The 14692-nt window shown below is 40.3% G+C and overlaps 1 protein-coding gene across 1 annotated transcript; it reads right to left on the bottom strand.

Moving 5' to 3' along the window:
- Window positions 1-385: 385 nt before the first annotated feature.
- LOC124125068 (calcium-independent phospholipase A2-gamma-like) lies at window positions 386-14692 on the bottom strand. Its single transcript, XM_046488386.2, has 8 exons — window positions 14572-14692; window positions 12754-13682; window positions 10735-10886; window positions 8295-8561; window positions 7213-7270; window positions 6074-6265; window positions 4861-5056; window positions 386-4318 (listed from the first exon to the last, which is right to left on the bottom strand). Exons 2-8 carry the CDS (start codon window positions 13657-13659, stop codon window positions 4065-4067), a joined length of 2025 nt encoding a protein of 674 aa, XP_046344342.1. The 5' UTR covers window positions 13660-13682; window positions 14572-14692; the 3' UTR covers window positions 386-4064.

Raw genomic sequence — 14692 nt, 5'->3', positions numbered from 1 at the left:
AGGTTTCCGGCGTGCCCAAGTGACACAACTCCGCACAGCGAATCAGGGTACTTTTGACGACTGGGTCACTCGTGCCCCCTATTAACGTAGGAAGTGACCAGGGATGTGACAGAAGCAGACAGCTCTGGGGATGTTTTGACCATGCATGAGGGTATAAAAACTCATTTTTTGGGAGACAGACTGCAGCCCACAAAAAGCTTTGCCTGGAACCCAAGGGGTATGACTTGGTAGTGCAGGGGCAAGGTCACCGGGGTAAATGTGACCCAAAATTGTAATGGGATAGGACAGGATCCAGGATTTGGGAAAAAGTGGGGTGCACACTTGCTACACTACAGGAAACATGAGGTATCCGAAAGGTGGATTAATAAACAAATAACAGACAGTGTAGATGTAAACATATTTATTACTATGAGTGCACATGATTACATGCAGCAAGATTGTTGAATGGCACAGGGTAGATTTAGCTTCAAGAGTATTTTTAAGACTGCACAAAACAGTAAACTGGAGGTAAAAATGCATAGCTTCCAGACATCCATTAACTCCTAGTAAATGGCTCTAAATCATGACTACATCAACACACAGGTAGAACCTGGTATTCACCAGGATCAGAAGGTGTCATGCTTGTTCCACACAAACAATATCAGTTACCAACTGCTGCAAGTGAACTGACAACAGGAACAAGAACATTCATATCTTATTGTAAACAAAAAACAATAAAAGCTTGTTTTGATGAGGGTGTGGTGGTGTGTGGTACTTGTGGATGGTGTTTGGACTTCTGTAGTTAGTGGTTGTGGGCATGCCGGGTTTAGTGTGTGGAGGTTGTTCCTGTTGCGTGATAGAGTCTTAATTGTGATGTGCGTCTTGCCATGCTTGTTGCACTGATTTTTGTAGTTGTAGTGGTACTTTCTGTGATGTTGGTGGTAGTTTGTGGGGTGTTGGTGTCAGTAGTGGTAGTTTGTGTGGTTTTGGTGGTAGTGGCAGATACTGTGGTGTTGGTGTCAATTGTGGTAGTTTCTGCAGTGTTGGTTTTGGTAGTTTCTGTGGTTGTTGTGATGGTTGTGAGTGTTGTAATGGTGGTGGAGGTGGTCGTCCAAGTTCTGTGGTTTCAGTAGTACTAGAAGCTTGTGTGTACCAGTTGTAAGATGCTTGTTCCCATTTTGGTTCACTCTACTGAGAACATTTTAGAGGCTTCAGATGGTTCACTCTACTGAGAACATTTTAGAGGCTTTAGATGGTTCACTCTACTGAGAACATTTCAGAGGCTTTAGATCAAAGTACAATCTGTGATATGCTTTACTTTGTATTTCTCTTGTCAATAAAACAACCAATGATTAACAAACAAATATCAGTAGCACAAATAACAATCAGGAAAACAAAGAACTAATGACAGTTAAAATTACAAAACAGACAGGAACAGAACCAACCAGTATTGGGATGGTAAAAAATACTCTTATTGTGCCAAGAAAACTCACTCAATGAAACATGAAGGGAAATCGTTGTCGTAAAAGACAAAATAGAATCGAAAACAAAACAAAACTGCATAGTTGAAATACTTCACAACACTGTAACAGTTACCAAGAGAGGTCAAGCATACATCGTAAGGGTATTACTTAGTAATGGGATGATACACTATTGCATCAGTGCATCGCGATTTTTTACTTCTCGATAGAAGTATCTATCACAATCACACACTAAGTAAGAAGTATCGATTCTTACCCTAAACACACTCTTTAATAAATGTTACACCCAACATTAATTCCTAGTGAAAATGAGTAGTAAAAATTTGAATATTGTGCAATACTTGACACTGCCAACTGTAAATCGTTAGTGTGCCAGGTATTTGGCCATCCTGTCAAGAAGAAAATGCACATGCATCGTGAGCAAGGTATCGTGAAACATCAGATTGCACAGTGGGTGTATCGTCCAAGCCCTAGCATTACTCTCTTCCTTCAGCTTATAATGCAGACCCGTGTCAACACAATGTCTTGTAGATATGCATTCTGGAAAGTGGGTACCATGCAGATTACGGAAGATGAGAAGCTGTCTGCTTTTGCAGGGAGAGAATGTGTCTCACTGTAAGATAATGCTCCAGCAATCGAGCACCTCTCATGTCCCATTTCATCAATTTGGTTCTGTCTTCAAGCAGACGGGCATAGAGAAAAATATAGATTACTGGTCGTAGCACATCCACCTTTGTTTGTATACCTGGATATTTTCCAATTGTAACACGGTAGCCATTTACAACCACCTGTTCTTTGATTATGACAGTAAAATATACCAAATTGATTATGACAGTTGTTTCACCATACCAATTTGGTATATTTTACAAACTACACCCATAAGCAACAGATTGAATAGATTCCTTTCCCAAAGTACCTGAGATATACACACATTCTTATTGATGTCTCATGTCTTCATACATTAAACATAGGTGGATAGGAGTCAAGCCATACTTTCAGGTTATGGAAAAGGGCAAGTTGTGAAGAATGATAGCTTCAGGTGATTGAACCAATCTCCCCCTGCAAAAATGTGGACCCTACCTCATGTATATTCATGAAGGTCACAAGGTCATGTTTGTATGGTACCAAGTACTGGCAAGTAGAGAGGTTCAACTTCAAGTATGGATATACATCATATGCATCAACTAAAACATGTACACAGTGTGTAAAATAACACTTTTGACCACATCTAGATCTGGATAAAGCCACCGGTAGGTACACCACAAGTCATAGAAGCACTGTTGTATAATGTAGATATTTTCCAATATTTAAAAAAAAGCACCAATATAAATGCAGTTCACTTAAAAACTCACATACAAATATGTAAAAAGAGTATATATCTGCATGTTCACCAAAGACACATTGACTATCTGTTTCCTGAGTAAGTTAATGTGCTACTATAACAGCAGGCTTCACTGCTGGAATGAGGACAAGAAGCAAGTAAAATACACATCGAGGAAGAATTTGTGGAGAACCTGTCATTGAATATACCACATACTACTCAGCAAATACTGGTCTACCAGATAAATGCCAGAAACCACTCATCAGGTCACTTAATTTTAAGATGATAATTTTGTTATACCCTTTAAAAATATTTAGTTGTACACCATTCTCAAATTATTTCTGAGCTACACATCAAAATTCCTTCTCAGCTAATTTTCAGTGCAGCAAATTATGTATATTCAATCAGACAAAATTGTGTTTATTCGGCAAATAGCCAAGCATGGTAGGAGTCACATATGTGCTGGTCAGGCCTGGCATGGAATGAGGAAATGACTTTTCAATGAGCATTACTGAGTTTAAGTCCTGTTTGTAGACATTCATTTAAAAAAACCCAATACAATCTAAAATTCCATACAATTTTCAAAATGTTGTATAAAATACAATTCTATAAAGAATACTAAACATTAGAATATCCTGATGTAAAAATGCCTGCTGTCTTGCATTGCCTGTCTGATCTAGTGAACACATAACAAGCTGAGAATTACCTCCTGATACCATTCCTCCAAATATCACCGAGTTACAATTCACTGGTCCAATGAGTGTATAATTCAAGTTGCCACAGAGCGTACGATTGTCCTATCAAAAGTTGACAGAAAATGCATCCCAATTAAGTGAAGGAGACACCCCCTCCCTCCCTCAGACATGTTTGTCCAACCTCGTACCCAAGCAGAACAAAATTGTGATACAACAGAAAACAAATAATGGCCTTAAAAAGAAAGAAAGACATTACGAATGTTCATTCAACAGTGTTCAAAGTGCTTTCATTTCAGTCTAGCTGCAAAAAAGCAACGTTATTTCCTTGGTGTCCAGACCCCAACTTCATACCTGTTGGACACTCTTCAGACAAATGAGACCCTGATTCTATACAATTGTCATGAAACAGGAGAAATTCCTGTAGCATACAGGACAAACAAATAAATAATTCGCCATAAATGATCTTCTGTCACACCTTCCATCCTTCCCTAACTTGACCACATCTTCTCTCATTCTCAACATAGTCCAAAAGTAATGCCTCAATTGGAGAAATCACAGCCTTACAAGATGTTCATCACTCTCACATTCTCACGCTCTCACGCTGTCAGCAGTCTTTCGAATCAAGTCAGCAGCACGCTGATGCGGCCTTCTTGGTTTTGACAGTTGGTTGATGGCTTTGGTAATTTTGACATCGTTCTTCCGCAGGTACAGTTGTGTTTCCTGCATCATCTGGTCGATCTTCTCTGGCCGGATCTCGTCCAGCAAGAAGTACTCGGACAGGTAGGGGTTGAACCTGTAGTATGTGTTCTGAGGTAGGAGATCGTGGAGGATGGAGTGGACAGCTGCAGCAGGAAGAGGATACATTAACATGAAGCCACTTTAACATTCATAATCAGGACTGTTATCTTACAATGATTTTTGTTTGTTGTAAGACCCCACGCTCAGTAATATTTAAAGCATTATCATGGCGGCCTATTAATATCTGAGCCTGGTCTAGAGAATCCAGTGATTGATATTGTGAGCAACAATCCACATCGACATGGTACGATGCTATCAACTAAGTCACTGAGTCTGACCACCAGATTCATTTGGTCACATGATGAACCTGGAATCCCTACAGTGAGTGAGGGAGTGAGGGAGCGAATGAGCCAGCGAGCTAGCAAACAAATGAATGAACAAGTGTCTAAATATGTCCGAAATATCCAATGGCCTGCAGGAATTTTGTCCAGGCAAACCAGTGGTTGAAAGCACTAATGCTAACCACAAAAAAGCATTAACTGTTCCATTGGCACCCAAATACAAGGAACTTGGAACCTTGTGTTGCATCACAAGCCTGTTTGTGTATCACTACAAATTAAAAAGTTGCAGCCTTAGCTGGCCTTACCTTCGGTGTCTGTGGCACTGTCCACGATTTTCATCACTTTGTCTTTGAGAGCGAGCTTAGAAGAAAGGAGTTCCATGGCAGGCTCGTATCGACCAGTGCCGATTGAAATAACACACTGAATTGACTCGTTGGGCCACAACAGTCGACCTTCATGAATGGCAATAGCTGTGGGATTGTTTGTCATGAGACCACCATCCTGGAAAGATAACAATCAGAAAATATATATTCAGGTCCTTGAAAGGTATTCTACATATTCGAGAAGCTGATGAAAGAGTGAGTGAGTGTTGTTCAGGGCCCCGTACCACAAAGCAATCTTAGCGCTATGGCTGTCGTACGCCTGTGTTGAGGTACGGGAGTTACGATAATCTTAGTGCTAAGATTGCTTTGTGGAACGGGAGGCTGAACAACAATAACTCACTCTGGTTTAGAACATATAGAATTGATGCAGTGAGCAATATTCCAGTTACATCAGGTGACCAATACAGAGTCAGAAAGCACAAGCTGAACACTGAATGCCTGATCTTCATTTAAGTCCTTTCTAGAAGGCTTGTACATGTAGTATGGGGTACTGCTACTACTGGGGATTTATTCAGACCCAGCTGGTTGTTAAAGACCACACTAAGCTAGTCCAGCCATAGAGCATATAGCCTGAACATTATCAAGTCAGGACCAGACATGTGCAACAATCCATACTCCAGGCCACCGGGATACAACAACACGCTACCAGCCAAGTCACTCAAGCCCTCACTGATCGTTTAGGTCCCCTTGTATGACAAGCATAGGTTGCTGAGGACCAATTCTAACCTGCATCCCATGGGCTGCTCTCCTCCTTCCATGCCTCATGGAATCACTGTCTAGAGGTAGGAATAACATACATCATGATACGTGTGTGATGGTTTTTTAGCACCTCCTGGGTTAGATGAGGGCCCCAGGAACTTAAGCTGGTCATAAGAGGCGACCAAATGAATCGGATGGTCAAGCTCGGTGACAAGGTTGATAGGGTGTCATCGTACCACAACAGTGAGGATTGTTCTCAATATCAATTCCAACTAGATAAGTGTTTGCATTACATGCAAAAACAGAAGCAGTCCCATCCCCACCTTTCCCTGAATGTCCCAAGCATTCCCCCAAGAGACATGTACCATGCACCGAACACGGACGTCCTTCACTGGGGCCACTCCTACAGCTACCAGTAGTAAAATTCTCCACTGACCTGATGGACATAGTCCCCATGCTTGAACTCCTCGAAGTAGCCTGGCGCTGCTGATGAAGCTCGGATCACCTCCCAGATGGAGTGCCTGCATCCGCCGGGGTAGCGAGAGTAAGACTGGGGTGGCAGGTTGTAGTTTCGAAATATGAAGTTCTTCAACTTTGGCACATTCATCAGAGTGGACATCCCTGAATACTGCAGAATACAAATTGTCAAATCTGTCAGTCTCTCTCTTCAAATCTTTGCATCAGATCTTTGCAACCACCTTGATTATCTAGTGTATTATATGTACATGCTATAATGATAAATACCCTGGATCCATGAGCAACAATAGATTCATTTGACTTCGATTCAAACAGCACAGGGAAAGAGCAAAAGCAAGCGTGAGGGAAATTCTGTGCTAATTTAGAGCTTCTACTAGACCAAATCAGAATCAGTCGTTCAACAAGTAGTTTTCGTAGAGAGCCTTCAGTGCAGATTCAATCAGCTGGCAGCTGTTATTGGATGATTTTGTGTAAGATTTTTATGTTTTTTTAATGTACAGTAATTAAAACTGACCATGTTTTTCAATTTTTAGTCCTGTCTTTTTTTAACATGATGAATTATGTTGAATGTGACCAGAGACATGTTCAAGCAAGTGGCATTTGGTGCAGAACTGGGGCTGATGTGCTTAACTTCCTGTATTTGGCAAAGGAGCTGGCTAAGCTAGGCAATTTTTTGGTTTTTATTGCTGTTTTAAGGCCAAACTGTGCACAAATGCACAATAGCACAATAGCTGTTGAATGCTTGGTTATTATTTTAAAAAATAAATCATTACTAAAGAAGTCTATGGAAAAACATTTGGTTGTGTGTAACCTATACATAGGAGCAACCAACATGTCCCTTCCTAAATGAAGCTAGGGTGGTCAATAAGTCCAGGGTATTTATCACAATAGATATATAATACCCTGGATAACCAAAGATGCCGTGCTACAGGATCTTAGAAGTATGCTTGTTTATATAACCTGATAGTCAAAGTACTAATCATTCTAACTGTGTGGAAGATGTCAAAGTGACAATGAGGATTTTATTAGCTGAAACTTCTGGTTAAGACTGCATAAATAAAACCCTTTCTGTGTAATGGAAAGCAAAAGAATTCTCACCTTTGGTAGTTGCTTGTCTTTGGCAAACTCAATCATCATCTGTTCCCCCAGTTCCTTCCTGTAAGGTACAAAACATACCTTCAGCATGTTTACTGGCATATAACTAGGATCCAAAACAATCGAAGAGACCAAGCCAAAAGTGTAACAACTTTCAACAATTCACTTACTGATCGACAGATTCTATACAAGTACCCGTAGCTAGCAATCAGTGTCGGTAAGGGTTGTATGCATAGAAACTATCACTTTCCCTTTGTGGGTAGTAATCTGTCATCAGATTGTTTCCTACTGTTTATCATTGGTTTATGTAAAGTGGCCATACCAACAATAAAGGGCGAGGTAGGATACCGGTCTCCTTTAAAAGTTTTTGGCACAGTGGAACTTTGTTTTCACAGTGCTCAATATTTAACAGACATGTTCAAATTGCTGAAAACTTGCCTCTTTCTTTCTCAAACTTGTAAGATTTGGACATTTAACATTTAAACGAGTGGAAAAGGCCTATTTTTCAAACTTTAAGAGAACATGTGAGCAAATTTTATCAACTTGTTCAAAAATGACCAAAATAATTAGACTTTTTAAAACATTTAAGCTCCTCTATACGTTGAGTCAATGTTGAACAAAGTGTAATTGAACACGTCTGATCAAATTCATTATGATTTCCAAAAGATTGGATCATTGTTCACATCCTGTAGGCCTAAAAGGACCCTTATACCTTGTGCTTTGATCTTGTTAAGTATTTCAAACGAAGTGTTCCAATTATCAGTGAGTATGGCTATACACTGCCTACAGCAATATTCTAGCAACATCATAACAAAGAACACTAGAAATGGGCTTCACCCAGTGTACCCATGTGAGAAACTGAACCTGTTACGAAAAAGAGACTCAGACACAACAAAAATATTTAAAAATATTATCTGCTTTTTCTAGGTACCCAAAAATGTACTTAATCATGTTAATCATGAGTGTATGATGTTGGGCCTGCAGTCTACATGTATAACACCGAGAAGCATTGAAAAGCATCCGTATCACGTTAACATAAAACATTGACCAGATCTAGATTATTCTCGATACAAACATCATCTTACTTGAGTATGTTCTCCCAAGCCTCGGTGTCGTAGAAAGCGTGACTCCAGACAAGTTTACTGGTTCCCAGGACCCTGTTCCTGGTGAACATCTGTTGACTGAAGTCCTTGTACAGGATTTCACACTCGTCCAGAGGAACGCGGTACAGGAACACCATGGCAGCGACCAGCGCCCCCGTGCTCACCCCGCATACATAGTCGAACATGTCCCGGATGTCTGTCTGGCAGGCTTCTTCAAGCTTCTTCAAGCACTCGATTGCAAGCAGACCCCTATAGAAACAATACACATTTGAGTGAGCGAGTTTGTTTCACTGCAACTTTGAGAAGTATTTCAGTTACATGTGTATATGAAGCACCTCTGCTTGAGGAAAGCTAATATTAGACATTTAACACTTTGGTGAAACCCATGAGAATGATGTTGACAAGTCAAGAAACAATAAGCATGATGAGGTAAACAGGATTCACATCACAGGTTTCTGCGACACCTGAGGGAAGTAATTTATCACAGCAAATTGTTGGACCTCAGATAATTGGGCATGTTGGGATACCAATGCCCCAGAAACAACATACAAGTGATTATTGAGACATGTTTACTAAAACCATAGGTACAGAAGCTCACCTTTATACAGTGATACAACATTTGAAGGGTGAGGTTGTGCCACACTAGCTATTTTAAATATCCAAGGATAATTGTGATGTCTATTTTTTTTAAATGACCTCATATCTTGTTTTCAGAAGGAAAAGTCAACAATAGTCTAAATGTTTATCTGGATAAAAGATATCCCTTCAAGAAGGAAGCCTTCTACACCAGTGGGATCCAGGCACTCCAGCATAATTGACAGGGCATTGGACTGGGTTATGTTAAAAACATAATTAGCAACCAACTCCCTAAACACAGTTCACCATAGTAAGTTTTCATTCAGTTTTCAACATATGGTTTACAGGTCATAACAGTATTAACACCACCCCAGGCACCAGACAGCACAATTGACAAACATATATGGTTTTTCAGATCATAACACCATACAAAGCCAAGAATCAACCGGGATGAATTGGGGTTTGAAACCACGACCATAGGATTCTGTCATGCCTAAGGGATGCAACTCTGCACAGCAAATTGTGGCACCTTAGACAGGTTAAAACACCCCATCTGGGACCACACAACACAAACAGACATGGCATAACACCATAAACACATATTTATTTCTTATCACCTGATATGCACATGGTTAAGGTTGCTTCATGCAATGAAGTGTCTACCACAGCTGACGATAAGATTGTATTGTGGAGAACGGCTTATTGGTAACATAACTCACATTACATCTATATCATGTTTTTTCATCCAAGTGTCATTTGTCTGGGGCCTGACATGACTGACAGTACCACAGCCAGCTGAGTCACCTGATGGGGCCAACATACAAGGTGTGAGTGAGTGAGTGATTTGGGTTTAAAGCCCCTTTTAACAATATTCCAGTAATATCACGCCATGTCAGCTAAATATGGGAGGGAAGACTGAAGTGATGCATGTCTCAGATGTTTACCACTTGGTTAAACCCACGAACATGGGTATGGTGTTGATAAAGAGTGAGTGAGTGAGTATGGTTTTACGCCACTTTAAGCAATATCACGGCGGGGGACACCAGAAAAGGGCTCCACACATTTTACCCATGTCGAGAATCGAACCCAGTTTTTAGAAGTGACGAGCGAACGTTTTAACCTCTAGGCTACCCGACCGCCATGTGTTGTTAATGAAACATAACCTCGACGAAGTGAGATTCAAACCCACAACACTAGGTTTCTGGTGTGCCCCAGGGGCGCAACTCTGCACAGCGAATTGAAGCACCTTAGAGAGAGAGCCCCCCCCCCCAAATACAAATAGGGGCTGTAAAGTAGGAGGACCTGCAATATACAAGGCCATAGTGAAGGGTTGACAGAGGGAACATCATACAAGAGAGGGGGACGGAGGTGGGGGAGGGATAAACTGTCATTTCAGCAGCTTTTTGAGGTGGAGATGAGGTGGGTTGTTGAGGAGCAAGTGAAATTTCAGTACATAATAGAGCTATGAAAACTAACATTTTGAGCATGGTTAGTCCACTAGTTCTTATAATGATCATGATGATAACATATACCAAAACCTTTAAAAATGGCAAATTTCTACTAGTCCTTATCCTACCTTAACTATTGTTAACTATTGGGCAGTTTGGCAAGGAGTACAGGCAGTAGGACAGATGTTGATTTCTATTGCTAAAAAGGTATTGCTGAAGTCCTCATATTATATGACAAAGGCTATCTCTCGGAGCCATGACAGTCATATTTTCTCCATTGTCAAATTCAAAGTTATGGTAGCAAGATGGTCTGAAGTATTTATCAAAATAGAATGGCAATATAATACACTTGATAATGGAGGATGAACTAACTTAAGTTTTGGTGCCGCTTCACTCACCTGGTTCCCCCTCCATCGATGGTCAGCATCCGGATTCCCTGTCCCTTCACCGGGTCCACATAGCCAATCTGAACCAATGCCTGGTTCGCCTGGCATGACAATGCCTCATCCTGGCTACCTCGAAACTTCAACAGGTAGGGCACGACTTTGTCCTGAAACAATGACACAACAGCGAGTAAGAAAATTGGGGATCAAAACACTTCAGAAAGAATTTTAGATACATCATAGTGCACGGTAATGTGGAGGAATGCAAAGTGCCCACAGTGGCTCCTCCTCAATCCAGTGCACTGTATCTCCATTCTGTTATGCAGTGTTAGAAATTAGAACTAGTCCTGTAGTCCTTGCCAAACTGCCCAATGGTTAACATGGTTAAGGTATCCCAAGGACTAGGAGAAATTTGCCATTTTGAAGGGTTTTGCTATATGCTATCATCGTAAGGACTAGTGGATTAAACATGTTAGTTTCTACCGCTGTTTTGATATCTACACTGGACCCATTCACAACCATAGACTCGACTAGGAAGTAACGTCGCTGTCTCCAATTACTAAGGACTAATTTTCTCTCGCTCATGAGTTGGAAATGAACAACCAATCGACAATGATCGAAAATTCATCTTCTGTAATCAAATGAGAAGACTATCAATTAACTTTAAGCTAGAAAACATACCCGAGGAAGAAAGTCTAAAGATGAGTACTGCTACTTGTTTCACTCACCAAAGGACAGTTCTGTTTTGACTGGATGCTTCTAATTTAGCATTGTGTCATTCAAAGCTGAGTTGTCAAATCCCCGGGGTATTTATCCTAACAGAATTGTGAATATAAGACACTGTATAATGGAGGATGGCAACTAAACTAGTAGACATTTATCATGTTTACAATGCATTAACACAAACCCAACCACTTACAGTAATAGTAGCACCAGCTGTTACTGAATATCAAATGTGTCAAAAGAATTTGTTTCCTGGTGCAACACTACAACAGAATATGACATTGTCAGGTGCCCTGTCATTCCTATTGAATATGATCAGTGTATGCCAAAACGTTTTACGTCTACTAGCCTAAGAAATTTTTGCATTATTTTCAGTAGATTTTAGTCTTAGCATATGGACTAGCATAGGCGTATTTTACTAGACCATGTACATGATGTAGACTAGAAGAAATCTCACTAGACTCTGGCTTCAGACCAGTGGCTAAGGTCACAGACTGCATGATGAGTATAGTCTTCATCATGTTCATGTATCCTACTGCGACCTTACTGTCGGGATATGATCAATATCGCAACAAAGTTCCACCGCCCTTACATGGTAGTTGACAACCCCAGTAAATATGGCAAAGCATTCATTTCTGCACTTTGTTTGTTTGTTGTTTAACGCCGCACCCACCAATATTCCAGCTATAGGATGGCAGTCTGTAAATCCAGACAATCCAGTGATTGACATCATGAGCATCAAGCTACGCAATAGGGATATCATGACATGTATCAACCAAGTCAACAAGCCTGACCACACGATCCTGTCAGTCGCCTCTTACAACAAGCATAGTCGCCTCTTACGGCAAGCATGGGTTCCTGAAGACCTATTCTACCCTGGATCTTCACGGGTTCAGTGGTACTGGAAGTGATAAGCAGATGTAATACCTTCAGGGCACAGCTAACATTCTCTGTGAGTCCTATTTGACACAATGGATGTTGGAATGATTGCAAGTTGCAACTAACTAAAACGAAACACTTACATTAGATTTACCTGACATCTCTGTCCTGATTAGCATAAGAAAAAGAATCAATGTTCAGACAGTCCAGGTAAGATTTCCTTCCCTCAACCACTAAGTTTCGATTCAAACAAGGAAGTCCCCATCTATAATAAGCGTAAGGCATCACCCATCTTTGTATTGTATTTGCTGTTACCATTGTTACAGTGGCAAACCATGGACCCCCTTATAAAGCCTGTGAATCTGTAAGCCCCAACAATGTATTAACAAGAGTCCTCAGGACCAAGGTAAACAATGATTAAAACCTCTGTACCTTGGTAGCTGTAAATCTTGCGTTTGGGTACTGAAGGATATGTCTGCAAAAGTCCTCCGTCCTGCGTAACTTTGACTGTAATGTAGACGCAGTTTTGATTCCTTCTACGAGTGCTCGTGTCCGACTGTCTATTGCAGTTTTTGAAACAAAATCTCTCTGCACCAGTGGCTTCTTTTTAACCACAGACGATGAGTCATCCGGATCTTTGACAGCTTTGTTAACAGGCCACACATTTTTGAAAATACTTGTCATGAGATCATCTTCATTAACTGTCTTTGCTTTGACACCAGGTTTGTTTAGAGAGTTAGGGTCAGTAGTATCTAAAGTGTCATAAAATTTCACTATACTTTCATTTGTGTCTTGCATTGCTCTTTCAAATGATTGTTGCTCCTTTGTCACTGGGTCCTTAAGTTCATGTGCCATCATCTTGTGTTTAACCCGTTTCTCCAAGTTTTTTAACTGGGCTTTCTGTTCCTCTATACTTTCTTGTAAATCCTTCTCAACTTTTTCTCTCAACTTGGTAGGAAATGGAACATACTTCTGAAATTCATCAGCAAATCTGGTTGGAACAACAGCATTCATCAAGCCTACATTTGACAAACTGCTTGCAATATTGTCTTTAACCTTCTCCAAATACTTGATTTGTTCTTTTAGTGAATCCATATATGATTTGGTTTTGGTTTCTTTTTTGTGATTTTCATCTTTCTGATCACCGTTCTTACTGTCTGTGTGGTTGTGGTATATCTGTTGCATTGTGCTCATTTCCTGACATCCACAAAGTGTATCATTCCCTCGACGCCACCGGTCAGGCGATGCTGTCCTCCATCGTCCACTAGCACTGACCTGGCCAGGAGGCGGAGTTAGCAGACGAACACAGGCAGATGCTGAGTTCCTTAAACTTGCCATAGTGTACCAACAATTCTAACAACCTGCAAAAGGATGAAAAATAACAGTATGATATTACAATTAATATCTGCTAATAAAGAAAATCTTTAACACTGATTATATATCAACATGGACAGGGTAGGACTCAAATGTAATATCACAGTTTTCTACTCCGACAAAACCTCTGCATGAATATCTAACAAATCCTCAATTCAGAATTTTCTAACTTAACCACTGAACGAAAGCTCTCTGTTAATGTTAACACAGAAATACTTAATTATTTTTATCCCCCACTCCCCATCTGATCTAAGTTAAAGCGAAACCTTCAGAGCATCACATCTGGACAGAGGGATGTATTGAATAAGAGAAAAGATCTTCTTTTTTTGCAGCTCTGTTCAGTAACATTGTATCAGTAATCTATTATATGGTCTCTGATGTAAGGTAATGGACAAATGTAATGCATTAACCATGTTAAACATATAGCCCGATACTTAGCCGAGAGCCGCGATGGGGTCGCTAGGACCCGATATCTAACATGAGTCAGGGACCTGGGGACAAAAATAATGAATACTGATTCACCGGTCACTAACTTCTGAAAACATCTGCTGTCGACATCCATGTGGAAGTTACGTCACATCTCACACGTCTAACATGACAGTTTTACTTATATTCAGCCCATTGTCATGTCAATCGTAGTGTATTCATTTCTCAATCTAATAGTATTTTAACAGGAACTGTTTCTGAGACCATCTAAGTCGTATGAAACAAGAATCTCTGAAATATGACACAAGCTTATGTTTGGTCATGAACAAATATGATGAAGACAGAACTATATGATTAGATCTAAAAATCTACATGTACTGACATCACATCTGATATGATTAAAGAATCAAGGTCTTAAGTCTTCTAAACCACTAAAGTAAACATTCTCACCTTGACTGCTGAAGATTGCACTTATATTCAGTACCGTCACCCGTGGAGCTGAAATACTCTATGTTGATATTTTGAGTCGGGAAATCATGCCATGGCTAAAATGAGACTACTTCTTCAAAAC

This window comes from Haliotis rufescens, unplaced genomic scaffold, assembly GCF_023055435.1.
Source record: "Haliotis rufescens isolate VD_foot unplaced genomic scaffold, xgHalRufe1.0.p SCAF_23, whole genome shotgun sequence".
Lineage (NCBI taxonomy): Eukaryota > Metazoa > Mollusca > Gastropoda > Lepetellida > Haliotidae > Haliotis > Haliotis rufescens.
The sequence above is the reverse complement of the archived record's forward strand: the minus strand, read 5'-3'. Positions and strand labels throughout refer to the sequence as shown.

Bases quoted from the DNA above. Each gene is read 5' to 3' on its own strand.
- LOC124125068 (XM_046488386.2), bottom strand. From the start codon at position 13,659: ATGGCAAGTTTAAGGAACTCAGCATCTGCCTGTGTTCGTCTGCTAACT. The intron at 10,887-12,753 runs GTACAGAGGTTT...TCATTGTTTCAG, and splicing joins CAAGATTTACAGCTACCAAG to GACAAAGTCGTGCCCTACCT. The intron at 8,562-10,734 runs GTGAGTGAAGCG...TTGTTTCTATAG, and splicing joins ATCGATGGAGGGGGAACCAG to GGGTCTGCTTGCAATCGAGT.